The following is a 27,934-nucleotide window of genomic DNA, read 5'->3' as shown; positions in this document are numbered from 1 at the left end:
ACGGGTTTTTAGTGCCGTAATAAAAGCCCGGCAGCGTCTTTGGAGGGAAACCGAGACTCTCGCTCGCGCCAAGCTCCTCCACTCATTTACGTTTTATTTGGGCTGATCCAGTTCCGTTGGCCAAGTACGATGCGTTTTTTTACACAATCGTTTTGGCTGCTGCTGAATAACAAGCTCACCAATCGATATATTTATAAACATAACAATGAATGAAAAACACAAGGTTAATGTTTATTTACTCCCTGATGATGTGACCACGTACACAACCATAATCTCAACAGACAATGGAATTAATGATGATTAACACCTTTGTTTCTTGTTTAAATTTGGCACCCGACACAGGGCTGACCCGTCCAATTTCCACCCTAATTTGGAATGTACAATGGTCCGCAACCGTAGGCGAGTTCATGTGTAAACCCCATTGCCAATTTGGGAGAGCATAGACAACTGCGGTTCTACTCTGAAACACGTTGCTTCTTTTCACACTGCAGACCACAGCCACGCTCACACAGTAAGGAGTAGGAGGAAGACCTTTCATATGCGGTTTTAACATTCAGTCCACTGCTCCCCACTCACCAGAAGGGGGTGGGGGCGCTAGATAGTGATGAAACCCAGACCCCTAACCGATTGAACCCACCCATACCCTTATGCTCCTTATACCGGCCACAGCTGGCACCGGGCCCAACACCATTTCATAAACTAATTTTCCATCGATCCTCCACAGCGATTTTTGATTTTTTCCACGCGCGGAAAAGGGAAACAGATGCAAACTGTGCCAAGCACACAACTTGCATAAGTTTGCAGGAATGGAGCGGCCACTTTCCCGATAATTGAAGAGTAAATATTGAATTTTCCGCGGGAGGCCGCGCTTACTGATATCACGGAAGGATCAAGGGCGCGCGGAGCTCCACTCTGTCGCCAGTTCAGAGGGAGCCTTCGTCCCTCTAAGTCCCAGCATGGCCCGGTTGTCTCCCAGACCGCTCCAGCACTCAAAGCGAACCCTCAAGATCCATTCAAGTGACTTTACACAAACAACAGATTCTGTCCTCGGCCGCTTAAAACAAACCCTCAGCCAAGACCCGTCAAACAAACCTGAACAAAATCAACAAATTTCTCTGCTCAGTGCTTTTTTCAAAAATAAAAAAAGCCCTCAAGACCCATTATGTAAACTTAACACAGTCAAAACAATTCCACTACGGCAACCCTTAACATTTAACTCGACCAAACACAGAATTTTTTCCCGTGGATTTCTTCTTGGTCTACCAGTTAACGAGTTAAAACTAACCCTAACCCGTCGTGAGAACTTGGCACAAGCAGCAGGCAACATAAAGCACACAAGCAACTTTGTGGTCAGACCACAACTGTGTGAAGTGCAAGCAGCTCAAATCGGGCCAAATCAACATGTCGGCTGCAAGACATCCAGAGGAGACACGGTATCGTCTCACGGGAACGTGAAAGAAAAGAAAACATAGCTCAGCGTTTTGACTTATCGGCTGACTTTAGACTCAGACGGTGAAGCGTTCTTGTGTGTGTGTACTCTGACCCCCCCCCCCCCACTGTTTTGTTCATTGGGCATGTGACCTTTGACCTTCTGTCTTACTACTCTCTGCACTGCTACAGCTACAGAAGCAGACCTCCCTGTGGCAGCGGGGGTGGGGAGTGAAGCCAACAAACTCTTCATAGATGTTTGTGTGTTCGTCCATTATTTTATTTTTAAATTCCATTCCCATAAATGACAGTAGCCATTTTACACATTTGGGGTATTCTACAATCGACACACGGTACAAACGGTGTGACATCATCCTGCACAGTGAACAAACTCAACTGCAAAGCAAAAAAAATAATAAATAAAATTCTACAAATAATTTATTTTCCTGAGATTAATGTTGGCACACATGCACACACACCCCAAAATACATATTATCTCTGATCTTACCGTTGGAACTGAAAGGCGAGTTATTTATGGTTTTATCATCTTTGAAACCCACGAGCCAAAAAATGTTTTCATTTCCCAGAGAATCCTGTCAGTGATGAATCTAACATCTAAGAATATCACTCTCCTAAGAAGATTTGATCAGTGCCAAAAAAAAACTAATAATAATTTATCTTTATTTTCCATTCTGAGATTACTGGGTCAGGCATTTTATTTCCTTCTAAAATATGAGAATGTGAATTTAATCTGATGTGGTGGGAATGAGGCCTGGGAGTGTTCGGTCAAACACTGGGCACAAACTCGTATAAACAAGCAAACTTATAAACAGGCATATCCCTCACCCTGATAAGAACATCCCCCTTTTATATGCAGTTAAACTTTTTTTGGCTTCGTAGTAAGAAAATGGGATGTGAATAAAGGTGTTTGCATTTACATTACAGTCGTTTGACAGATGTTCTTACCCAGAGTGATGAACAGTAGTGGAGAACATCGGTGTTACTCTCAGGAACACAAAAATGGGGTATCACCAATATGACAGAGAGGCCAATTTATAATGTATAAGTAATATTAACATAATATTATCACAATTAACTACAATTTGTATTGTAATATGATAGGACAATCAGAGAGAAAACCTACTTTATGCTTAGTCATGAGCGTATATAGTTTTCTTGGACATTAATTCAGCTTTCAGTGGCTGTCTAACTCAGGGGTAATAAAAGTATGTATGAGGGTGAAATGAAGGATTTGGTTTTTAATACTCTCTAAGCTCTAAACAAGCAAAAACATCACATTTTGAGGGTGGAAGACTAACACAGTAATAACTACACAGATCTGAAAAGAGCTCCCTGAGTAAAGACCAAACACCCCCCCCCCCCCCCCCCCCCAGGACATCTTGCACCCTCCCTGGATGGCCCTCCCCCCCTCCTGTGAGCGGGTCACCTCGCTCTCTCCCCGGACGGGTCACTCCCCCCCCCTCCTGTGAGCGGGTCACCTCGCTCCCTCCCCGGACGGGTCACTCCAGGCCGGATCGGGCAGGGTGACTCGGGATCGGAGCCAGAGGTCGTACTCCTCTTCGGCCATCTGCACCACGTGCTCCCGAACGATCTGGAACAGAAACGGGAGGGCCCTCCCAGCGATCCACTCTGCACCCCTCTCCAAAACCCATTCTGTCCCCCCCCCACCTCTCCAATATCCATCCTGCGTCCCCCCCACCACGCACAATCCATGTTCTGGGTTGGGGTGCTGTTATTGGGTGTGGGGGTGTTTTGAACTGGGGCGCTGTGATTGGTTGTGGGGGTGTTTTGAACTGGGGTGCTGTTATTGGGTGTGGGGGTGTTCTGGGATGGGGCACTGTGATTGGGTGTGGGGGTGTTTTGAACTGGGGCGCTGCGATTGGTTGTGGGGGTGTTTTGAACTGGGGCACTGTGAATGGGTGTGGGGTGTTCTGGATTTGGGTGCTGTGACCAGGTGTGGGGGTGTTCTGGGTCGGGGTGCTGTGATTGGGTGTGGGGGTGTTTTGAAGTGGGGCGCTGTGATTGCCTGTGAGGGTGTTTTGTGGGCGGGGCGTAGGGTTCCTACCTCGATGGCCACGCACAGATCAGGAGAGCACAGCTCCCACGGCTGCAGGCCCCCCAGCACCTTGAGGAAGGCCGGGGGGCGGATCCTCAGGCTCCGCCCATCGGCGAAGCGCCTCAGCTTCTCCAGGATCCGGCCCACCCTGCGGTCCCGGAGCGCCGTCTCGGGCAGGCCAGCGATGAGCCGGGTCAGCCTGCAAGGGGGGACAGGGGCGCGCCCGCACACATCAGTCCCTCCGGAAACAAACGCCGGCCATCCTACAGTTCCACGCTCGTCAGACCGAACGATCCCTCCACTCTTCTACAGAGAACCTCTCGTTCTAACGTGAACCGATGACGTTGTAGTGCAGTTCGGCGTGATGAACCCCGCCCAGTGTTCACTGAAACCCTGCCACGCACCACACCCCGTCCTCACACGGCCTGGAGACGGCCTCTGGGACGCCTCTGCTCCCCGACGTCATGGTAATGGGGCGGGACCTGGGCGTAGACATCCCCCCGCGGCAGAGCGACCGGAACGTCAGGACGCCGCTCTCCCAGCGGTTTCTACGGAGACACGAGGAGGAAGGGGGGGGTGGGGTGGGGAGGGAGGGAGGGAGGGCGTGCACATGTATCAGGTTCAGCTGCGACTTTGTCCTGACTGAATTTTGGAAGAGAAAACCTCCCCATCTCCACTGCTGTTCCATCTTTAACTCAAAACCTTCTGCCCTATTGTCCCTGATGTGGGGTCGGGCTGCAACCACACCCAAAGTTCAGACACGGTCCCATCCCTGCACTCATAACCTCAATATAAAAATTGCATCAACATGCACTCATGCTATTAGCCAAACCCCTGTTTTATGGAAATGTATTCTGCTGAACATGCTGTAATGACATCAGGGGGCGGTGACCTCTTGACCTCCCGACCTCCCGACCTCTCACCGGGCTCTGCTGTCCAAACTGCTGTTGAGGCTCAAGGTCAGCTCCTGGGCGCGCTCCTGGAAGGAGGCCCTCGCCTCCTCCAACATGGAGGACTTGCTTTTCACAAACTGGCTGACGGCTGAGAGCTGCCTCTGAGGGGAACTGCTGCAGAGAGAGAGAGGGAGCGAGAAAAAGAGAAAAGAGAGAGAGAAAGAGAGAGAGAAAATGAGAGGGAAAGGCAGAGAGAGAGGGAGCGAGGACAAGAGAGAGAGGAGAGAGAGAAAAGAGAGAGAGTAGAGGGGAGAGAGAGAGACAGAGCGAGAGAACGAGAAAGAAAGACAGAGAGAGATAGAGATTACAAAAGAAAAAGAGAGAACAAGAAGGTGAGAACAGGTTAACTCCCCCTCATTTCTGATCTTCATCGCGGCCTTGGTTCTGACATCCCTCCTTCGTCAATTTGTTTTCACGAGCGGTTCTTCCATCCTTTTTCTCCAAACTTCCACCCTAACCGCGGCGTGCGATTGGTGGACCAGGTGGCAGCGGGAGAGTGGAGAAGATTAGAAGGAGACCGAGAGGCACCTGCATGCTCTTCAGAAAACTGCAGCACCTGTGGGCAGCAATGACCTTCAGAACACCTGCGGCCCTGCACTCAACCTGAAACGACGCCGCGGCAACAGTCCCCCGGGCGAAATAACAGCAAACAGACCAATGGCTGAGAGCTTTGCAGTAGACAGACTTTAAAAGTTGTTGTAAACTCTAAAGGTGAGTAATCTGGATGTTTCTATAGATCCACCAAAAAAGGCAACAACACAGGAAATCCTCTAGGTTATGGTTACCTGTCAAACAAATCGTCCCCGTGTTGTTTTGGCCCAGGAAACTCGTTGGCAGCACCCTGAAAAAGTGTGTCCAATTTCTGCCCATCTGCAACAAAGCCATGACTGAATTCACCACACATTTTATATACTTTTCTTTAGAGGAGAAAAGCCAACAATCCGATTCACACTTACATACTATTTTTATTCCCATGTCAGTTTGCCCATTGTTCTTAAAAGGAATTCTTTCAATGTTTTTGCATAATTGTAGATTATTGAGGAGGCAAAACATTTGCATCTTGAATCCAGAATCTTCCTTTATAAATAAATAACACAATGGGTCCCCCTGCTGGTCGGTTTCTGAAAAACATGACTGCCAGCATTCAGGAAGTAACATTCTGCACACCACACTTTGATCTCCCCTTAAATGTAATACTTGCATTTAACAGATCACCTTTTCAGATACGTTTTATTTGAGGAGGATCCCAAGGTAATTTAATACTTATAAATCAGAGGCGTTAATAATAAACATATGAATAATCATGTAAAAAGTGTTTTAATAATGAACAATGTTTAAACGAGATAAACTTGTTAAATCACTATATGCAATATTGTAGTGGCATTCATAAATAAAATGAAATCAGAATGGTCAGAATGTTTCCACACATTCTGTGCATAATGCAGAATACCACATAACGATCAGCATGTCTTTGGACTATTTCATGTGAAATATACCGTACGTCAAATGGTTCAAAGCGCTCATACTTCAAGGCCCAGGATTACATATCTATAAAAAGTGAATATTCAGTTGAGGATAAATCTCATTATTTCATCCAGGATGGAAATAAAGCAAGCTGACGAAGAGCCGCTTTGCTTTTCGCTGTCTTTTAATCAAAAGGTCTTTCCTTCCCTTTTACATTAGAGTGAGTGTGTGCGCGCGCGGGCGCGTGTGTGTGTGTGTGTGTGCGTGTGAACAATACAACTTCAATGGAAAAAAAAAAAAAATTACCCCTGGTTCCCAATTCTCGGATTTCATGAATAACTCCGGAGATTAGCGGCTACACCAATTAATTGCTTAAACCACTGGGCTTGAATAAGCTCTTTTGATTCCAGGGGGCTCCTTGCATTTAAAAGTAAAATAACCGACGATGACTGAAATAACGGAGGAAGCCAAACAACCCCTTCGATCTTTCAGCGACGCGAGGAAATGCGCTTATTTAAACGGGCGGGATAACTAATTATCCTCAGCCTGCATGCCGACCGAGCGTCTCTCTGAATGTGCCGTGTGTCTGTTCGGCTCGCCAGTGGCCCTTCGCTGTCCATTAGCGCAGATAAGCCCTCATACAGCGTCGTGTACTGCAGCGTCCAACGCCAAAACACAGACTAACAGAACAGAAACCATGGAGCTGTGAGCTTTGGGTTCCTTCATTTATGTTTTTTTAAATTTACTTACTCATTTATTTACTTATTTATAATGAATATTTAAAGGGGCAGCCAAGGCTAGTGTTAGCACAGCCCTGCTGTACGTAATGAAGTCAGCAGTTGGGTGGTCCCCATGGCAACCCGCTTGGTGCCTTGCACGCTGATGTTTCCGTCCGCTGACGTGGACTCCGACGGGTGGGATGAGAGATGGGACTCGTTCTGCCCTCGGCTGTCTGGAACAGCGCCTGGGCGCGGAGCTCGACACACGCTGCAGAGCAGCCGGGCGGTTTCTCTGCTAGATAGAAACTCTCTTTCCAAATGGCTCCAGTTGGCTTTCAAATGTTTTGGCGACCCCTAGTGGCTGGTCTGTTCACTATACGTTTTTCCTGATCTACCGGTAGGCTGGCTTGCACACCGCCGGTGTTCGCAGGCCAGCAGCAGTGCGTACAGCGGGTTTTTAACAGGCTGCTTGTTTGCTGCTACCTGGATGAGGTCCGATATAACTGAACAAAGCAAAGCGAACAGAAGGCAGGTATGGTGTGACGGTACGGAGACAGGGAGGACAGACAGGCGAAGTTAGCGCACTCACGCTCGGGCACCGCCGATTTGTTCCCCCCTGGGCCCTGCAGGGAGCTCTCCTCGCTGGCCGCTGCCCCGCCCGGGGGCGGAGCTTCGTCGGGACCCAGCGCCAGGGAGGACAGGCTGCGCAGGGTGGGGGTGGTGGCCGAGGAGGACGCCAGGCTGAACACGGAGACCCTGCGGAGGGGGCGCCCCGAAAAGGAACAGCGGCCCCTGGAAGGGGCCCTCCTGGGCTGTGGGGAGACACACACACATAGACCCATCGCTCACCCTGGACCGGCGCGTAAGGTTCTCACATGACAGGCAAGGGTATGAGTAACGTCAGAATAATGTACGCTGATCCAGGGAAGGATGCTGGGGGACAGAAGGGACCTGCAGCCTATAATTCTAAGAGAACACCCCTTTAGGGGACAGCGTTCCACCATATCCTCTACAGCCGCAGTCATGTGACCTTTCCGAGGGACACTATTGGCCAGCGTGCGCTGGACCGATCTCCTCTCCGAGTGCACTCGGGCACACGGGGAAGCGGGACGCTAAATTAACATGGCGTGGGCTTTAAAGTTTAAGCACGCCTCCTCGGCCATAAATTTACTCCATAAAAGCTGCGAAAACAGGGAAAGAATACAGGGGGTGCGATGGAGGAGAGGAAGGTGTGCAGGAAAAAAAAAAAAGAGGAGAGAGAAATACCTTAGGCTGTGAAATAAACTGGTCCCATCTCATCTCGACGGCCTTTTCTTTATTCAGTGCCTTTACGGTCACTCTGCTCCTGCCTGGGTCCCTTGGTAAATAAAAAACGGGGGGAAAAAAGAATAATGACTCAGCGGCGGCTAAGTGACATCTTAAGAGCCTCCCTGATGTTCCCGAAGCACCGTCCAGCCCAGGAGGCGGTGTCCAAACTCCAAACAATATCGAAACAGTAACTCAGAGCGACCGAACCCCCCCACCCCTCAGCCCCCTCCCAAAAAAAAAACCTGCGACTGCCACCTCCGTAACCCTGAACTGTAAGGCTGCGATAAAAGTTTTACTCTTCTGGATAATATCTTCCAGAACACTGGCCTGTATCATTTCCCCATAAAGGGCAGGACTACAGAAAATTGGATTCTGGGCCGAGTGTAGGCCTGAGGGCCTGTGGCGCAAAAAAGAAAAAAAAAAAAAAAAAAAAGCTCTCCGGAACATTCTCTCTCCGCCTGCAGTCCTGCCCGCCCGCCCCTCCCTTTGAGTTCAGATTAGCTGTAATTTTCTGGAAGGTTTCTGTGCTTACGGACGTTACGAGCCCATCCATTCCCCCAGTCTTCTCACTTGACCTGCCCCTCTAAGTGCACCATGAAAAAACTTCTTTTTTTGTTTTTGTGCAGCAGAAGGTCCGTTTCGCATTATCCGGGGAGCGGACGGCAGGTTGGCATGGCAACAGCACGAAACGGGCCCATTTGTATCATCAATTACGTCGCGAATGTTTGAGCAGGAGAACCAAAACTGAGCGCTCACACCAGTTTTCTTTGTTATGTACTGCGTGGGTGCTGACTGGAGTTCAAAGGCTTTCGTGAATTTTTATGTTGCACTTGACATTATACGGTCTCCCTAAATTATTTTAATGGTCACATATTTTTCAAAATTCATATCCTCGTGTGAATACGGCATTGAGTCACAAGGCAGCTGTTAATACCCGACCCGAAGACACTTTCTCCAAACAATGTAAGCACTCCACAAACACATTCAAATGAGAAATTCAGTATTCGGTATGTGAAAAGACTGTGAGCTCTATTTATTTAAGTACGTAGGTCTGCAAGTATTTCACATGCAATACGGACTGCTCGCCATTGTTTTCCCCTGTGTTTATACCTCTCTGCCACCTGTACAGCAAACTAGCCCTCCACTAATTTAATTGCACTTCTAGCAGGGGTCTATAATCGCGGTCCTGGAGGGCCGCAGGGTCTGCCGGGTTTCCGGCTGTTACTCAGTGCTTAATCGATCAATTAAAGCGCTTTATTACGCAGTTACCTCCCCTCCCCTCGTCTCCCGGGTCCGAACCGGAGGCCCGATTATAAAGGCGAAAACAAAAACAAGCGCGCCCCGCGGCTCCCCGGGATCACGCCCCCGGGTCACCGACGCTCGGTCGACGAGCGAACTTCTCCAGCAAGAACGCATTTTTAGTGCACATCCCCGCAGAGCGACTGCGCTGCAGTGCATTGTGGGCGAAGAATAGACGTGATTATGGGGAGGGCTGGAGGCTGATTATGGAATCAGGGAAGTGGCTGAAGGGGTTGAGAGGAAGGGAGGGAGGTAGGAAATTGTCGGGAGGGAGAAAGGGGTTGAGAGAGAGAGAGAGAGAGAGAGGGAGGGAGGGAGGGTGTCTTCTGGCGGTCAACGGGCTCAAATGTGCTAAAGAGTGCTACAGTGGCAGGCCTGCCACCTCTGCCTTCTGAAGCTGAGGTCTGCTGGGCGAGGGGACGGAATCACCCCCCCCCCCTCCCCGCCCGCCCCCCCCACCCCAAACTCTCTTTGCTTTGCTGGAAATGAGGCTCGTTAGCAGTCCAGTGTTCCCTGGGCGAAACCCCACTGTAGGGGGGGGGGGGGGGGGGGGGGGGTGAAAAGGTCAGGCAATTAACCCAGGCCCGCCAACTGAACACATTACTCAGGTCCGCCAACATCGGCGAGGCTTTGAGCTCGGGGACTCAACACGTTACCCAGGTCCGCGATTCAGACCCTCGAGGGCTGGGACCCGAACCGGCTCGCCCCCATCGGCGGGGCCACGCCTTCTCAAACGTGACAACCCCCACCCCACCCCACCCGTGACCTCTGACTTACGTCACGTCCCAGCACGAGGACACGGGGCCCGTCCTCCCGGGGGGGGTTCAAGGTCACCGCCTCCAGCAGCCAGTTGAGGCAGCAGAGCTGCCGGAACAGGGGCTCCCTGAAACACACACACGCACACGCACACGCATGCAGGCATGCACACACACGCACGCACACGCATGCACACGCACACACACGCACACACGCGTACACGCACGCACACACACACACACGCACACGCACACACACGCACGGTCCTCAGTCATCGCACACCAACCGCTCCCCATGTCCTCAGCACACATCTCAATCCCTCCCCACAGCCAGTTAGCCAGAAGGCTTTTATTTCATCCACAGTGATTCAGCTGAATAAAATCGATACACTCTCTGACAAAAAAAAAAACTAAATAAAATAACAAAAAAAAAAAAAAAAAAAAACTTAAAAATGAAAGGGTAAGCAATTACACTGAAGGCCTGTTTGAAAACGTGGGAGGTCGGGGCGTTCTGAACAATTACTCTGACAGGCCGACAAAGGTGCTTTTTTTTTTTTGTTTTGTTTTCTTTCGCAGGCTTGATGGTTTACTTGTCAGAGGCTCGTTTTCGAGTGGAAGGGGCCATCTTCGCTGATTGTCGGCTCTGGCAGGCAACATTAGTCACACCGCGTTTGAACACAAACGATAAGACAGGGGCGAAATAATGGGTGCTGGGGACCGGGAGGCGGCGGAATACAAATGAAAAGGCGTAGATAAATAAGCAGGAAGAAAGCACACCGCCCGACCCTGTGACCGTCGGCAAATTCACGGTCAAGTCTGGTCACTCATAAAAAGTGCGAGCTGAACAGAAAGTATCGTACCACTCCGCCAAGTGGCCGACAAGGGTAACTGCAGCACTTCTCGAGCTCACAGGACTGGATGAGATGTTTTTCACATACATTATGACTTGGCATCGCGGTTTCTGACAGAAAAATTATAGACGGGGGGGAAAAAACCAGCGACGGCGGGAAAGGGAATTCGATACGGACACGGACACGCAGCGTCTGGGGATGACAGCCACTGTGTTCTTTCCTCCATTTCCCCTCCACGCCTTCCCAGTTTTTAGCAAAACCCCCACGGTTCGAAAAGCAACCAGTCAGTCGCGGACGGGACAGCTTTTCCCATCAAAAAACGAACATTCACCGGCGAGGCGGCCAGACAAGCCCGGCAAAGTCTCTCCGATTAAGATCCATCAGGACGCGGATAACGACCTTCTCTGAAATCGCTGTCATTTTCCCCGCCTCTCGGTCGCGTCTGACGATAATTTGAGTGTCGGGGGTGGGGAGGCTCTGAATAATGGACCATAGATGCCCACGCCACGCTAGCTCTGCCCCGATGCGTGCGAAATGAGTTTGTGGGGAAGGTCTCACCGAGGCTAAAACAACAGGCTAACACAGGGCTCCTGCAGTAGGCAGTGCTGAAGATAAGTGCCTATAATTAGCCGGGAGACTGACACAATAATACGAAATAAATAAAAAACCTGTGCAATATGCAACTGGATCCGGCTGGCCTCCAGCCTATAAGCAAATCCTGTTCCCCCGACTTATTTGCATCCACAAATCCATAAAAATGTTGTGTTGAACATGCAGAATTAAGGAATAAGTCAGTTTTCTGTGACTGGGGAACAGCGCAGAAAAAGGCACAAGCAGTTTGCCGTAGCAGATGTGGGGCTCACGCTGAGCTACATTGGCTGACAAGGTTGACATATTGGGAGGAGGGGGGAAAAATAATTTTCAGATTAAACATTTAAGATGTATTTTTAACAGGCCAGCCCAGCAGGCCGTGAGAGGGGCGAACCACTCGATCAGTCTGTCACCGTCACGGCTGAGTTTCGGACAGCTCGCAAAATCAACCTACAATGTTTCATTCGGGGGGGTTTTCATCTTTCATGGTGGGTGGGTGGGGGGTGGGGGGGGGGTTTCTTCACATCAGTTGTAGCACCTGTCAAGGCAGGTGCAAAACTTCCCATTAGACCGGTGGAATGGAAAATGTCCTACAGGGAGAGAGAAGGGCCAATCGTGCTGAGTGGTTTGCCGGTTTCAAAATGCCAGAAAACAGGACGACACAAAGAGGTGTTTTCATGCTTCTGAGCAGTTCTACCTTTAAGCCAGGAAGCAGAAAGGTCGCCTTATTAAAAAAACGTACCGCGAACGCATTCATGAACGCCTTTTCAGACGAGCCTTTTATCTTGCGAAAGGTGAGGCCGACCCAGCCGTAAGGGTAACGCTAGGCTAGCGTCAGACGCCGCAAAAAAAAGCAGGCTAACCGAGCGCGTGGCGGGAAACTCACAGTGCCACCGCGCCGAGCTGGGGGGAGCTCAGCGAGTGGTGCAGCGGGGTGAAAGGTCGCCCCGCCGGAAGCTTCTTTCTTCTCCCGCTTCCCCCCCCGATTGGCCGCCTGCCGCCTGCGGAGAAGGCCGTCCTGAGGGGACTTTCGGAGAGGAAGGCCGATGAAAAGAAAAGAGACTCTTCACAATAAGTTCATCGGACAAAAGGGGCCACGCTTCTATAATTCATAACATCCTCTCGTGACATTCATATCCCCGGTCTGAACAAAGGAAGAGGACGCAGTTCCAAGGGTAGGGCTCTATACGCCCTCATTAAAAATAGAAAGGGAAGATAAATATCCTAGATATCCACAGATATACTTGATCATACTTGATTTAAAAATGCTTCTGAAAGACTTTTTATGTGCCATTAAAAGTTGAAAAACTGCTGAACCCAGAGTTTGTTCAATAAATCAAGTATCCAAAATGTAAAATCTATGAAAAACATGAAAGAATTTTGTTCTAAATATTGGAAAACTGAAAATTGTCAGTAATCTGCATGAATTTTTTAGGTGTCCCAAGGGTCGAACCATTTAAATAAAAATATAATCTTACATTTTAAGTTTCTCTTGAAAGGAGCAGGAGCCAGTTCAATGTAATTAAATGTAATCTGATCCAGGCAGATCTACATAGATATAGACGCAGACGTAGATCTAGAATGCTAGATCTGCACCTCTCTGTGTCGCTGTCCGAGTCGTAGCAGGGGGGCTGACACTCAGTGCGCTGTTTCTCCTCCCTCCTCCTCCGCTCCATCGTTTGCGCCTCCTGCAACTCTCGCTCCTCCTTCTGCAGGAGCTGGAAGTACCCCCTGCCCTGCCGGACAGCTGACATAAGTCTCCTGAGGATTGGAACACATCAATTAAAAGTACAGTCGTGAAAGCCTGAACCAAGGGAGATCTGAAAACAATACGCAACGTGAAAAGGCTACGTTTCTCCGTCCGTTCTCACGTTGCTAGGGAGAGCTGGGCGGGATCCATGTCAAACGCCACCGCGTATGGTGCGTGTGTGCGTATGGTGTGTGTGTGTGTGTGTGTGTATGGGATAAATACAAATGAGCACCGCATGCTTCAGTGTCAAAAAAAAAAAACCACAATTATCCCCATAAATGGCGGCTTTGGCGGAATGAGCCGTCCCTCCGAACGGCGCGGGTCTCTCTGTGTGAGCCCCAACGGCGGCGGGGCAGAAACGATATCACCTCCCCCAAAATAAGAATTTTAATGAGAAGCTGAGGAATGTCTGACACCGGCAGAGTAATCGCTTCATTACAGCGATTTAGCCGCAGCTCACCGCCCGCCCTCGCAAATCTCGTTTGCTTGTTTTCAGACGGTATGCAAATTCGGTTATATCTACACCCCGGTGTAAATTAGCGACACGCACGCGTGCGCGCGCACACACACGCACACGCACCCACACACACACACACACACACACACCCACACACCTCTGCAATCATTTCACTTTCGGAGTCGTTTGTCCCCCTTTAACATTCCAATTCGGTTGGTAAGGAAGGAGTCCCCAGGGGCTGCCATATGTGACTGTGCGTCTCCCCTGGGAGGCTGACCATGATTGGCGGGATGAGCGATAGCTGGAGACGAATCACACGAGTGGGGGGGGGGGCGGGGGGGGGAAGGGGGGGCGGGGCCGCAGAGCAAGGCCGCGAGGTGCGTCGCAAAAAGCCGACAAGCAGACAAAAGTGGCACTCACGAACGAGGGGGGCATATCCAAGCAAACTGGGGTAAGAGGAGCGAGACAGGCTACAGCTGTGTCCAGAGCAGCTTAAACAACCGTGCCAGACCCCCCTCCCCCCCGCCCCCCCCCGCCCCCCCCCCCCTCCGACTTTTCTCTGGGACTTTTCTCAGCAGGCCCGTCGCCTGTATCGCGCAAGAAACAACCACTCACGGAAGGTTCCGGAAGGTTTTAGACCATTCCGTTAAAAAGGCTTCATCCTGTACCTTGGCTTCCGTAAAGGAAATTCTCCAGTCGCTGAACATTATCGCGGATGAAGGGGGTTGTCCAACCACGGGAGAAACTGGATATCGAAAATTAAATTGTGTGCCCCTTTGAGTGCTGAACTTAAAATCTGTTTGGGGAGGAACAAAGGTCTTGTGGGTTTGTGGTCATTTATATTTGACATTGCCTGAGGTCCGGTATGAACTTAATAACGGGTAACTCCAACAAGAGGAGAAATTATTTTCCATTAAACAGTCTTTGCACGAAGGGTAAATAGCAGTTAACTGCCAATTACAAGCAGCTGCCCAAAGAGTACACCACAGCAATTTAAATGTCCTCCAAATATTGCATGCAAAGTGCCCAGAGTAGCAAATCTCAGTGCTGATAAGGACTTCAAAATAAGGCTGTTTTGTATGTGTATTATTATTATTCACAGTGCTCATAATTATGACAGCTAGTCTGATGCTTGCACAACGCAACATCACTCTATCCCAGTACATAGACATGTAAAATCCAAAAACCAGCCAGTCTGATGCTTGCACAATGCAACATCACTCTATCCCAGTACATAGACATGTAAAATCCAAAAACCAGCCTGGACCCATTGTCTCCATTGTATCTGAAATACAATGGAAAAACTCACACAAAAGACAATAGGGAACGATAGCATTTGAAAACAAATTCACACTCGCAAATACGCAACATGCGTGCACGAATACATGCACGTAGACACACACACACACACACACACACACACGCAGTACAAAACAGACCAGGGTCAAATATTTCATTTGAAATAGCTTAAAAGTTCAAATAAACATTTTCATAAACCAGTAAAAAAAAATGTGCTTACCACTGCTCAAAAAATATAAAAGGAAATGTTATTTTTTCCTATTTGTTACGACACGTTTCCATTCCTATTTGATTCTTACAGTATATCAGCAATCACTGGGCTATGAGCAGAAATATGCACTACATGTTTATATACGCAAGGCGGTGGACAAAAGGGTTGGCCGATTCGCTTACAGTCTAACATAGATCAGTGACTGTACAGCACCGTATATCAGTGTCAAAACCAGCGGGGGTGACAAAAGAGAAATGTATTAAATATATAGATGTGACATATAGACGTGGCTCTAGGCTTTGGTGCGTTTCACACACAAAGACCAGTTGAGTGAGTCCAAAGGATATAAATAAATAAATAAATAAATACTGATCATTTAAAATGGAGTGGTCAATCACAAAATGTTAAGAAGTGTGGAAATTATGCTTCATTGCAGATAATGGGTCCTTTATTTTTCCCTTGTGCAAGTGTTCTTTTTTCAGTAATTTCTTTGAAGTAGATGTTTCATTAGCAAAGAAGGGAAGAAAAAAAACAATCACCAGCGTGTCAACTCCCTTGCTATTTGAATCATTAATTGTCACTTATAACACGGGCCAAGATGACAATATTTCCAACAGATGTCTAGCCAAAAATTAAGTGCATTAATCATGAATGTATTATTTCTCTGCTGGTTTGCTCACTTTCGAGAGCACCAGCCTTCTATTTCCAGAGTCATAATTTGATCTGCTGTGTTTGAGCCCAAGTGCTGTTGGGATTCTCCTTTATTCGGAGAGTTGGCGAGAGCTGGGCAGTTTGATCAACACAGCCAAATCCAATCTCTGGTGCCGCCACGAAAAAAAACCCATCGGCAATAGACTCCTTTTCCAGGCTGAGGTATAAAATGTGAAGTGTACAATTCAATGTATAAAAAAAAGTGATCTGACAATTTCAAGATGTGTATGATCACAGCACATTTGGAACTTCATACATCCATTCATCCATTATCTAACCTCACGCTCTTACCTACAGGCGATTTAGTCTCCAATTAGCCAAGTTTACATTGCAGGCAGTTAGCAGGTGCTCTTATCCAGTGCGACTTACAGAACTAACGCATGTCTTTGGACTGTGGGAGGAAGCTGGAGTATCGGGAGAAAACTACTCCAGCAGCACCCAAATTAGATTACACGCACCTTATTAAAAGTAGAGAGGGTGTGTGATTTTTATCAGATCCGCCAGTAAAATTGACCAGCACCAGCACTGACAAAACTCTGTGCAATATCCAATGAGACCTTTAACCAATGCCATTGGTTCCACAATCTGAACCCTCAACCCCCCCCCCCGCCAGGGTAGGAAGAGGTTAATGGGTGGGATCCAGGCCAATATGAAGCAATTAACAAAGCCCTGAGAATACCACCTGTCCACATGTGGCACGAGATGTCGAGATTGTTGTCATTTCATACCAGGGGAATATTCACGCAGAGAGGCGAAATAAGAGGCTGGTTTCCTCCCCCGTGGGTCAGCGAAGGACATTTGCTAAACGGCCCTGGCCCCAATTGGCTGCTCGTCTCCAAGCAACAAAAGGCATGTTTTGGTTGCTGGTAAGTGCAGCGACAGGGCCAGCGGAATCTTTGGGTTGTGTAGCAACAGTCTCCGTGTCAGGTGTTCACCTTCTATCAGCTTCCATCAACATCTCGTACAACAGTTTGGGGAAGGCCCTTTCCTGTTTCAGCATGACAATGGCAATGGCAATGGCAAAGCCCCATGGCACACAGCGAGGTCCATATAAAAATGGTTTTGTCGAGATCGGCGTGGAAGAACTTGACTGGCCTGTACAGAGCCCTGACCTCAACCCCATCCAACACCTTTGGGATCAACTGGAAAAATAACTGCCAGGCCTAATCACCCAATCAGAGTTGGACCTCACTAATGTACCGGCAGAATGGAAGCAAATCCCCACAGCAATGCTCCAACATCTAGTATAAAGCCTTTCCTGAATAGTGGAGGTTGTTATAGCAACTCCATATTAATGTGCATAATTTTGGATGAGCTATTGGATGTCCGGTGTCCACATACTTTAGGCCATATAGAGTACATTTACACAACAATGTATTGCAGAGAAACAGAAAGACCTTACGTACATAAAATGCCGCTGCCGTACTCCACAGCTCTTTGGAGTGGGGTGCTTAGTCACAAATGTCGGCCTGCCTTCTGAATTATTCATATCCAAAGGAGGCTTCTTCGTATACGAAGGCCGCCCTGTGTCAGCACGACTTTTAGTCTTTCTTGACATCGCCTCTTAATAAAACTGTAAATCTGGCGTACGGGCCCATTCAGTACAAAAACAAAAGCGGGGACCTTCTGTCTCTTCCCTTGCTTCTCTGGGACAGCGTTTCGGGTGAAAGAACAATTCTGAAGCGCCACGAGGACGAGGCCTACCAGAGACAGATAAACCCAATAATCAAAAGGAGGTTACAAGGCCGCTCGACGTCGCTGAGCTTTCTTTGAAGAATTATTCAAAATCCCCGATTTGTTCCCAGCGCGCAAACACCCGAGTTGCACTGAAATGTATGGTGAAAACAAAGAGTCGCAGATTCAGTGGAACTAATGTATAAATGCAGCGGTCCCACGAGACACTTGGCTGGCTTTAAGCAGCGGGGGAGGAAAGAAAATGTTTGAGTAAAGCCGCGTACAAAAGATAAACAACTCCCGTGTAGCATTCAGCGCATTAACAGTGACTCTTTGCCTGAGCTGACCCCGGGATTTCGGAACTGGGAATCTAAACTGGGAATTACGACCCCCCCCCCCTCCAGGCCCAAACCAGGAGTGGGCAAAGAGCCTGACAAGTGATTGGCTGGCTCTGCCCGCAAAGTTCCACAACTCCCTCCCTCCCCGACCGGTCCCGCCCACCGAATGTCAAGCCAATCGCAGGGAGCACGCTCAGTATCTGAGCTGCTCTGCCTTAGCATTTCAGTGTTAAATACTGCAGGTTATTATCAGTGGCAAGGCCACAGGCCTGAGCTTGGTGCGGAAAAGACAGCACTTAAGGGTGTCCCTGCTTGTACCCTGTAAACGGTCATGGTTGAAAAGCTGACTTATAATTGCATACAGAAGGCTTTGTATATTTAAAAATGTCATACTAACCTTATAATAATTGGATAAATATAATAATTCGTAATAATTCAAGTGTTGAATGTCTAGCCTATTGTACGCTGTTTCACCCTATGTTGTAAGCAAGAGACAGAACCCAAGGGCAGTATAAATCAAAAGCACGAAGGGAACAAAGGACTCCAAATATGGTTAAGCTGGAAGATGCTCACAAGGTCAGCCTTGGTACGGACTCCTGGCGCTAAAATATAATTGGCCACAAATGGAATTAGTTTGTATATGGCGACTGAATGGCTCTCCTAGGCTGGAACTGCAGTTGTGTGTCTCAGAAAACTATATAAACTCGTGTATTGGACTTTCCGAAGACCGTACTTGCACCTCTTCCCAATCGGATGTTTCATTAAAACACCAAAAGCTGTACTCCTGACTCTGTGGTTTGTTATCTTCATCTTCAACACCATCATTTTTGTTCAGAAATTCCAACACTCGTAACTTCTAGCATTTTCAAAAAGCAAAACACAGCATGAATATGCAATATGGTTAGGTCAATGAGGGAAAGATTGGCAAAATGCTTTCAACGTATTCATATTTCAACAATCACTGCATAAATGTTAAATAAACCAGCGATTCTTTTTGAAACCGCGTGAGTGCTGGCCATTAATTTTTAAAGAACAAACAAGCGAATTACGGCCTCAGTACACAGCAGTCAATTCTCAAACACTCACAATGTTCTGGACGAGCAAACGCCTAACTCATAAGCTTCAACAGATCCAAGGCCTTATTCCATCAAAATATCATCATCTCTCGTCATATTTCTATGCAAGCCTCCACATAAATATTCCTAAAGTGTTTTCTGCATTCAGAAACGCTGTGAGAAATTAGGGCTGCCGTCCCTCATATTAAACAGACAATTGGGCGAAATTCCCACTCGCTCAGGTAGCACTGAGGATACCGGGGCTTCCTGCTTTAGTCCACCACGGCCGATCTGCCGCTGTAAATATTTCGCCCAGAACGAGAAATAATTCCTCTGGGCGCACTTCGCCGCAAGAACGGCAGAATATGCGCCCGGAGCCTCCGCGGCCAATGATTTAACACCGCCATTAAACGGGCAACAAAAGGCCCTTCTTGAACTCACGATACGATAATGCGTTGCGCCCCTTCAGAGAAACGTCAGATAAACGTCTTCATAACCGTCCACCTTGCATGATGAACGAGGTTATGAAATCGCGTCTTGCGCGTCGGACCGGCTCAACGCTCCCCTCCGGTGGGTCCGTTTCGTCAGATTTACAGACACAATTACAGACGCGGTTTTGAAATGGCGCAGATGGAACCGGACAATAACGAAGGTGAGAGCCGCTCTCTCGTCGTCCGCATCCAAATGAGAAGAAAGCTTTAGATTTGCCCTCCGACTCAAGTAAACAGTCAAAACGCCGCACCTGTGCATTGTGAACGCTGAAAGCTACTCTCCAGTCTCTGAACGTGTCGCAAGTGTCTGTATGAAGAAGCCGACAGTAAACGGCACCATAAAGAAGCCCCTTTGCCAAACACTCTCTCTGGCTTCGCTCGCTCTATTTATGATCGCGTCGTAAACGCTCTCCTGACTACGAGGAACACACAGCAGGTGCGCGATAAAAACTCCCGCGCCGATCTCGCCCGTCTTTTACAAGCGGCACCGCGCGCGGGATACACAAAACGGGGTTTGCATTCAAAGCGTGCGCCCTCCTCTCAGGGCTGCCGGGCGACCCGTCCTGCTAAGGCCTAGCGTACACGCCAGGGTTTTTTTTGGTCAAGATTTTCCCGCTTTCAAGACCTTAAGAAAGGCGTAAGAAAATCCCCGGTCTTTGCGTGACCGCTGGGTGCACCCGCCATTTAATTGCGGTCATTTAATGGGGTCATTAACGGCATTTAACGGTCATTTAATGTGAAGCGGTCAGAGACTGAATCACAGCTCTCCTGATAGAGTCTTAAGTGAGTCTGAGAGAATATCGAACCCGTTTGAGTGCATCACAAGTCTTTAGGCATGGCTCGTGTATGTGTGTGACCCCCCCCCCCCCCCATGACCCTGTGACTACGTATGTCTGTGTGTGTTCCTACGATGTAAATACCAGTGATTTTTTTATGAGAGACAGTCATTAAATGTTCTCCGTTGTTAGGATTTTGCATGTTGTGTAGTGTACACAAGGCATAAGGCACTTATTCTAGGTGCAGTAAAGGGCCTAGTGGTCTGGTCTGGAGCCCTGGTAAAGAGATTCAGTTCCTCAGAGCGGGGGTGGTTTAAGGAAGGGGGGGGGGGGGAGGCAGTCCACAGGGTTCTCCCTACATCAGCCAACCCGCATCAGCTGTTCATTCTTCATGCTCAGACTGCCAAACACAATGACCGCACAGCTCACCTGGTTGACTACAGATCAAAAGGAAGTGAGGCTTTGGTGCTTTCCGTGGGGGACAGAAAACTTAAGATGTTCCAGGTTGATGCTTCCTTGCCTGATCTATCTTAACTTAATCAGGGGGGGGTTATCCATTGGAAAATTGACCACAAGCTTGTTCACAGTAGCTTTAAATACCATTATCGCTGGGCCAATCGAATGATAAGCTTGAACCAGGCAAAAAAAATAGCTGCAGTTACACAGTGAGGAACAAGTACGCCAGATTGGTTTGCTAATGCGCCTCCTCCTCTCTGTTAATATTCAAAGGCCGTTTCTCCCCCACATCAGTGCTTCACTTCAACGTTCGTGATGCACGCTCTTACCTGACGTGGCCCAGATGGTTCTTCAGGGTGCTTGAATCTTCCCTCGCTGGAGACTGCGGGAGGTTAAGAGACAAGCACTGAGCAGGGAGCACGCAAGAGCAGGCGGCCATTTTCTCTTCTGAATCACACACAGGCAGCCACACGAGCCCTGACACACAGTCAGACCCATTTATTACTGCAATGGGATACTGGTCAAAACTGTTGCCAATCTGACCCGTTTCCTCTTAAGGAAAATGAATGTACTGCAAATATGTAGTATATATATAGTCTCAAAATACTGCAACAACAAATACTTAATGTACAAATTATTACTAATTTCAGATTATTTTTTTTTTACATTTCTACATTAATATATTTCTGTGAAATATATTTATTATACATGTGCAATAAATTGGAGTAGATTCCATTTCTATAACAGTCTTCCCGGCATGCACATATAATCAAAACACTAAACATGGTACATCACACAATAAACAGACATCAAGACGGTGGGTGGTGAGAAATGGTTAGCAGAAAGCAACATTACCATGCTTCGCCCAGTTGGTTTTAGGATGGCTGTGCTGATGGCTCGATCTGATGCCGACCACCCATTCCGAGTTTTCTAAAATAAAAGTTACACTTTTAAAACAAGTTCTGTTTTTGTTTAGGAAAGCATTAAACTTAGGCCTACACACTTGCAACAACATTTTTTACTGTTCTTTTTTTTGTTTTGTTGTTATTGCTTGATGGAAACCCAAAAAACTTTCCCCAACAACACAACAAAATGGTGGCCTGTCTGCACAGACACGTAGGCACTGCTCCTGATGTAGTGGCACTGGGGGGGGGGGGGGGGGGGGGGGTTGAGGCCCTTCGGCCGGAGCGCAGGATAAGCCAGCCGGAGCTGAGGGTTGGGGCGCGGGGCGAAAGTTTTGGGGCGCGGGGCGAAGGTTTCGGGGCGCTGACGGGGCCCCCTTCATTTTCCAGGCGGACGTACGGCGCAGGGGCGGCTCCCCCCGATCCGTCTTGGCGCGCCCCGGCGTCTCCCTCGTACCTCGGCAAGATGGACGATCTCATTTGCAGTAAATCTCCCCGCGTTAAGCCCAGACATCATCGCCTCGCCTCGCCTCAGCGGGTACACAGATTTCGCCCCGAACCGCGGCGTCTACTCAAAACAACGTTATAGAGCGCTTTTTTTTTTTTTCATTTATTTTTTTAATCCTCCTGGTTGCTATCCGCGCGGCTCAGTCTTATTCAAATATTGATATCATCCTCTGCGGATTTGTTACATTTATTTTTTGCAGCCGCATCGGTTCGGAGGGGGGAAACGGGCACCGCGCGCGGTCTTGCCACAGACGTTACTGCAAGCCCTTACCGCCAAACTTCAAAAGCGTTTCCGTCGAAGCACTGCACTGGTTAGTATGCATTTACAGCTTTGCATGAGCAATTCAAGGAAAACATCTCACTCACTGGCATTACGGCAATGTCCTACAAGACATAAAACCTTCTTCACTCTCATCCTATAATGAATTATCCAATAAAGAGAGGGAGCTGCAGTTAGCCTGCCATGTCATACATTCCAGGGCCCAAATATTCACAAGGGTGCAAAAAAAAACACCATATTTCACTGATATTACGGTTAGTGCCTGCATGCTTACGGTAAGATGCCTGTAAAAGCCTTTTTACAACTACAATAACGATGATAAATTCAACGTTCTCAGAAATAAACCAACCATTTGACACCACATCTCCCATGGTGCACTGCAAATATATCGGCTACAGCTTGTAATGCAAAAATTCCACGCACAGCACCGTCAATCCCAATGCAGACATATTCTCATACACAATTCACACTGCGACTGATTTCTGAGGTAATTACATCTGGCCTGACTCACTCACGTGGGCTCAAATGATTATGATATGTGCAGGGATAGCCTGTAAACAGATTCAGCACTGCCACAGGATACAAGCTCTGGTCCTCCACTTTGCAGCACAGTGCAGCATCTCAAGCATACCGTTTTTCAGAATAACTTTGTCCTGATTTTCGCTGTGGAGAGCTCAGACAGAATCCTAGATGCCGGTGTTTCAGCAAATTTTCAAAGCAAATGTGTACCGCTTCGTTCCTCAAACATTCCGTCTTCAAATCAGTAGGGGGGGGGGGGGCGTGGGGGGGCAGAAATAATAACTGATACTGTGTCGAGGGCACAAACATGATTTGAGACATGCTTCAAGTCCCTGATCTGCTCAGTGTCAAAGACCATGTCCATTAAAAGCAAATCTAGCAATAATTCAGGAGCTGATCTGATCTCGCCTGACCGCAGGAGAGGCCCCCGAAGAACAGAAGACTGACAGCTCGCCACAAAATGGACGCCCTTGCGCACACCGCATCGCGTCCAGAAAAACAGCTCTCCTCGGGAGGGCATCCGAGTTCACAGAAACACGAGTCGCGCTCAAGAGACCGCCAGATCTGAAGTTACAGGATTCAGAGCCAACGGGAGGAGAGGTGAGAGAGGGACAATACCCTCTTTCTCTCGGGAGAATACCATTGATTCAGTGCCTATGTTATTATCAAATGATATTGCAACAGAAATGAAAAGAATGAATATAATATATTTTCAAATCTTTTAATAAAACACACACACACACAGACTTTCAGAATAGTATTTTAAAAATTGCTAGAAGGCAGGTTTCTAGTCTACTTATTTTATCAATTCAATTCATTTCAAACGAAATAGGTCACGTCTGCAAATTGGTCACATGCTTAAAGAATGTCACCCAGGGACAGTCAGTAGCGTGTCCTCAGTGTCAGTGTAACGCAGGGTTTTTCCTGCAAAGAAAGAAACCTTTGGCTCTAAATTTGCTAGCGCTCAAGTGAAAACAAGGGGAAAACAATTGATTAAGATTCATTATTTACTAAGTTAACCCTGGCCCACCAGAGACTTTCGGAAGCGCCAAAGACCCTTTGCCGTGCCGTGAAACACCCAGAAATGAGGTGCCCCGCCAGCCAGATTCAAACTCTTACCATGACAACATCAACTGTGGCTGGTAGCACCGCAGGTTCATGACAGCAGCAAGTGTGAAAGTGCCACAGGTCCTTGCATTATTGGCCAGAAAAGGGAGTATTCCCTCATCGCTCAACAGCGACCCCTCTGGTCGGTGAGGGGCCTGCAGTTTCTCAGCACCAATTGCGCATGTGCTGTATTGTACTTCTCCAATGCGGTGACTGTGCAGCTTGGTGAATTGCAGAATTGGCACAGCAGAGCACTGTCTGAGTTTGTCCTCTTCTGAACTGTCAATCAGCATTTCAAATTATAGAAAAATTACTTTGGAGGAAAAAGACTTTTTAAAAAAACAAGAGGAAAAAGAATTGTTTAAAACAAAAAAAAAAAGGAACATCAAAGATTTCAATTGTTCGATTCTTGGATATACACTTTCATACACAGTGAATAAATGGAAACACACATACACAGTGTGGATTCTTTCTGTCCAATAAACAATCATAGACTATTTCTGCAGCACTGCGAAAAACCAAAGCTACTCAGGCGTGGTAGTGCACACGTACATTTGGAACATCTGAAAAGCAAACACCCTTGTGTTTTATTACCTGCTGTTGCTTCAACAGAGAGCCTCCAATTCAAAACGATCGATTTTACCACTTTTATTTCTACCCTGTCTATTTTTTTGCTGCTGTTGTTGTTGATGTTTACTGGACTACGCTGTTGATCGCCAGTCAAAGTACTTCTACACCGAACTACACCCACTGTGGTAACTATACAAAACCGCCTGGCTTTTTTTTTTGAAGTTCTGAGGAAAGGTCTGACTCTGACCTCAGGTGAAGATCTGAAAACAAAGACGCAGCAAGAGCGAAAATGGACTGGCGCTCAAAATACTGTCCCAATAAAAACAGCCCACCTGGGTGCAAACCCTGCTGTCCTTTTGCCCTGTGATTTTATTGGTGTCATAAGAGAACTCATGAAAAGGGACAAAAAAGCCCCCCCCCCCCCCCCCCCCCCCCCCCCCCCCCCCCCCCCCCAAGTTCTGCAACAGGTATGTTATTGACAAGATTCATATTTTTTCTACTCCCAAAATATTTTTGATGGCTTTGAGAACATGCATTCAACATGGACATACATATTTCTTCCCCCACGAGCTCAGAGCATAATGCAATTAGAATTTTGAACACTGGACGGAAACATTCCATTCAAGATGTTATTCAATTCACCATTTTGTGTGCATACTGTAATGCTTTTGCAGAGACAGTGCCACAATGATGCTTTAGAGAAAAACATGAAATAGGAACATTGGCCATGTCTGAACCTGAACCCTACCAAAAAAGAGGGGAAAGAACTCCAGCAAAAAAGAATGCTAAAAACTCCCCAGTGTGTGGGGGGAAAAACTAAAACAGTCACATGAAAAAAACTGCCCTGTGGGAAGAAATCTTTAAAGGAACCCAGATATAGAGGGGGCCCACCCTCCTTCGGTTGGCCCCCTGCTGTCAGTAGTTAATGGAAAATCTATCAGAGCAAAGTATTGAAGTAGCTGAGAAGATTAAAGCCGGAGGTATTAAACTTGTAAAATATACAGTACAAGCAAAGAAATGTATATTAACATGCAGTTCATAAAAGTGTGGTGGTGTGTGTGAAAGAGACAAGCAAAATACATGCCACTTCAGCCTGGTTCTTGCTTTTGTTTGTTCTACTTCTGTTTTTTTAATCGTGTGTTGCATTTGTCATAGGAGTAGTCATGTATTTACCTGACAAGTTTGTAAAAACAACAACTATTTAATGTGCATTTCAGTGGTTAGATATTAGTTTAAAAACGTCACAAAAATGCACTGTATTAAACGCTGTTGCATATATCTTAAACATTGTTATTCCTATTAAAATAATACAGGTAGGCCACCGATACCAGAACGCTAACAAGAAAAGTTTAATATATCTGAAGCCATAAGAAATTCTTCAAAAATGGTGGGAAGAGGCAGCAAACTTCTCTCTGTGGGATCTTAGGTGCCCACTAAAGACCAACTATCACGGAAATACCCGCCGAGGGCAAGAGCAATCGAGTTCGTTACAACAGATTCACGGAAGAACAGGCTACTCACCTCATCAACCCGTTTCAAAGAACCGAACGCCTTCACGCTCTCCGCGTACAGGGGCTCCCCGGTCTCCCCATAAGGCCTCCTGCAGGCTTGTTGACTAAGCTGCTGTCTCCGGTGATAGTTCCCCCGGAACACTTGTTCCCGGCTTGGTTCGCTGACGCCATGCTTGCCACTGCTCCAGTCTTGCAGTTTCAGTCCCACCGGTGGGCGAACCGCGAGGGGCTTTATAACAACGAAGTGGCTCGGGTCTAAAGTTTTGTTCTGGTGAACAGGCATATCTCCCCTTGTGACAAACTCTCGCACCCAGCAGTGAACACTCACTCACTCAAAATGCTACGCTATGCGGCTGTTCTAATTAGGGCAGCTTGGGGGAAAAAAACACGAGGACTCCCACCACAAAAAATATGCGGATTCTTTCACTTTTATTAATTAAGATACACGATGAGCCTTTAAACTCACCATTTCAGACTGCGCGCGGCTGTAGACGTGACACTATGCGCGCACCACGTCCCACGTTTTGTTTTCCTTAGTTACCGAGAGCAGGGACTTCTGTAAAGCAATGCGGAGACTTGGTATGCACCTTAGAACTGTTCACTGGTTACAACTGCTGGTGTCAGCGTTGTGTAATTTAGTACTGTTTTGTTCTTCAAATGAGTGTCCATTTACCATTTACCATTTCAAATGAACTATTCTTTCAAATTTATTTGGCAAATGATTCTTGAGAATGGGGGGTGCGTTTCGTTTTTTTCTCTCTGCATTATTGCAGAACTTCTATTTGTTTCTGACCTACATTTATTTATTTATTTATTTATTTATTATAAATTAATTAAATAATAATAATAATAAAATTATTATTGTTATTATTCATAACAACATATATATTTCCTCTATGCGAGTCCTCTGTATATCTGGTTCTTTCACTGGATGAAAACAGTCAGAGGCACGTAGCTAGGCATTTATTGTGAGCAACTGTTCAAAATGCATGCTTGTCTGTTGTGGAAAACATTATTAGGTCCATTTTTATCTTTCCAAGGCAAGTGTTTATTTTCCCCCCTGGCCAGTCATTAAGCAGACTTTTATTTGATAGTTTCTCATTACATACTGTACAGTGGCAGGGGTTTATTAGATTCCTCTAGGATTTGTTGGGGCGGGTCTGGTTCATTAATACCTTGAAGCAGTGGCACAAACTCATTAGCAGAAAAGCAAAATAGACAGGGAGGAGCCGGCCGACTCTTTCATCGGTGGAAATCCTCACTATCTTCGGAAGCAGCATTGTAATTCTAATTGGGATGGCACCAGTACCACAAGTCTCTTTTCGGTCCAAGAAAAAAAAAAAAAGTAGGAACTTATATCTTTCATCTTGTATCTTCGCATTCTGCGTGTCATTGCAAATTAATTGAGCCATTTTTAAAAGTTGCTGTACGCCTGAAATGGCCGGGACGTGGAGCCTGGGGCCTGGTGCGTTGGGGATTTGCAATGTCACCTCTTCCTTTACGTGACCTTGCAAGTCGACGTCCACTCAACTCCTTCGGTTCATTTCCAGCGCTAAATACTCAGGACAATTTGTGGATACAGGCTGATCCTGCCCCCTCTGGGAATGACGAATGACTCGCGCGGTTGTTTAATCTGTCACGCGCCGTGTATTGGGGGAAAACCGAGCTCGTTCGACGGCTGTCCCCCCGGCACCTCAGTTTGACACGCACGCGAGCGCAGATTTGCTTTTTAATGATGAAAATAATGGGTATGCATAGCCTCTGCCTACCTCATATTTGAAGCAGTGGTGCACTGGGTTTCTTTAAACTGAAGACAAAGTACACCCAAATTAGAAAATTATATATAGTATAACGCTGTATATGAAAATCTGTTCC

At 47.4% G+C, this 27,934-nt stretch overlaps 1 protein-coding gene across 1 annotated transcript; it reads right to left on the bottom strand.

Moving 5' to 3' along the window:
* Window positions 1–1,666: 1,666 nt before the first annotated feature.
* On the bottom strand, window positions 1,667–26,655 carry LOC118237135 (coiled-coil domain-containing protein 60-like). The gene is given in 14 exon segments (XM_035435595.1): window positions 1,667–3,040; window positions 3,515–3,704; window positions 3,910–4,053; window positions 4,429–4,572; window positions 5,244–5,328; window positions 7,231–7,453; window positions 7,908–7,998; window positions 10,026–10,069; window positions 10,071–10,131; window positions 12,332–12,472; window positions 13,042–13,206; window positions 20,993–21,045; window positions 21,519–21,593; window positions 26,070–26,655. Coding segments are annotated over 14 exon segments (1,806 nt in total). The 5' UTR covers window positions 26,343–26,655; the 3' UTR covers window positions 1,667–2,923.
* Between the last annotated feature and the right edge of the window lie 1,279 nt (window positions 26,656–27,934).

This window comes from Anguilla anguilla, chromosome 10, assembly GCF_013347855.1.
Source record: "Anguilla anguilla isolate fAngAng1 chromosome 10, fAngAng1.pri, whole genome shotgun sequence".
Lineage (NCBI taxonomy): Eukaryota > Metazoa > Chordata > Actinopteri > Anguilliformes > Anguillidae > Anguilla > Anguilla anguilla.
This window is presented reverse-complemented; position numbering and strand designations above follow the sequence as displayed.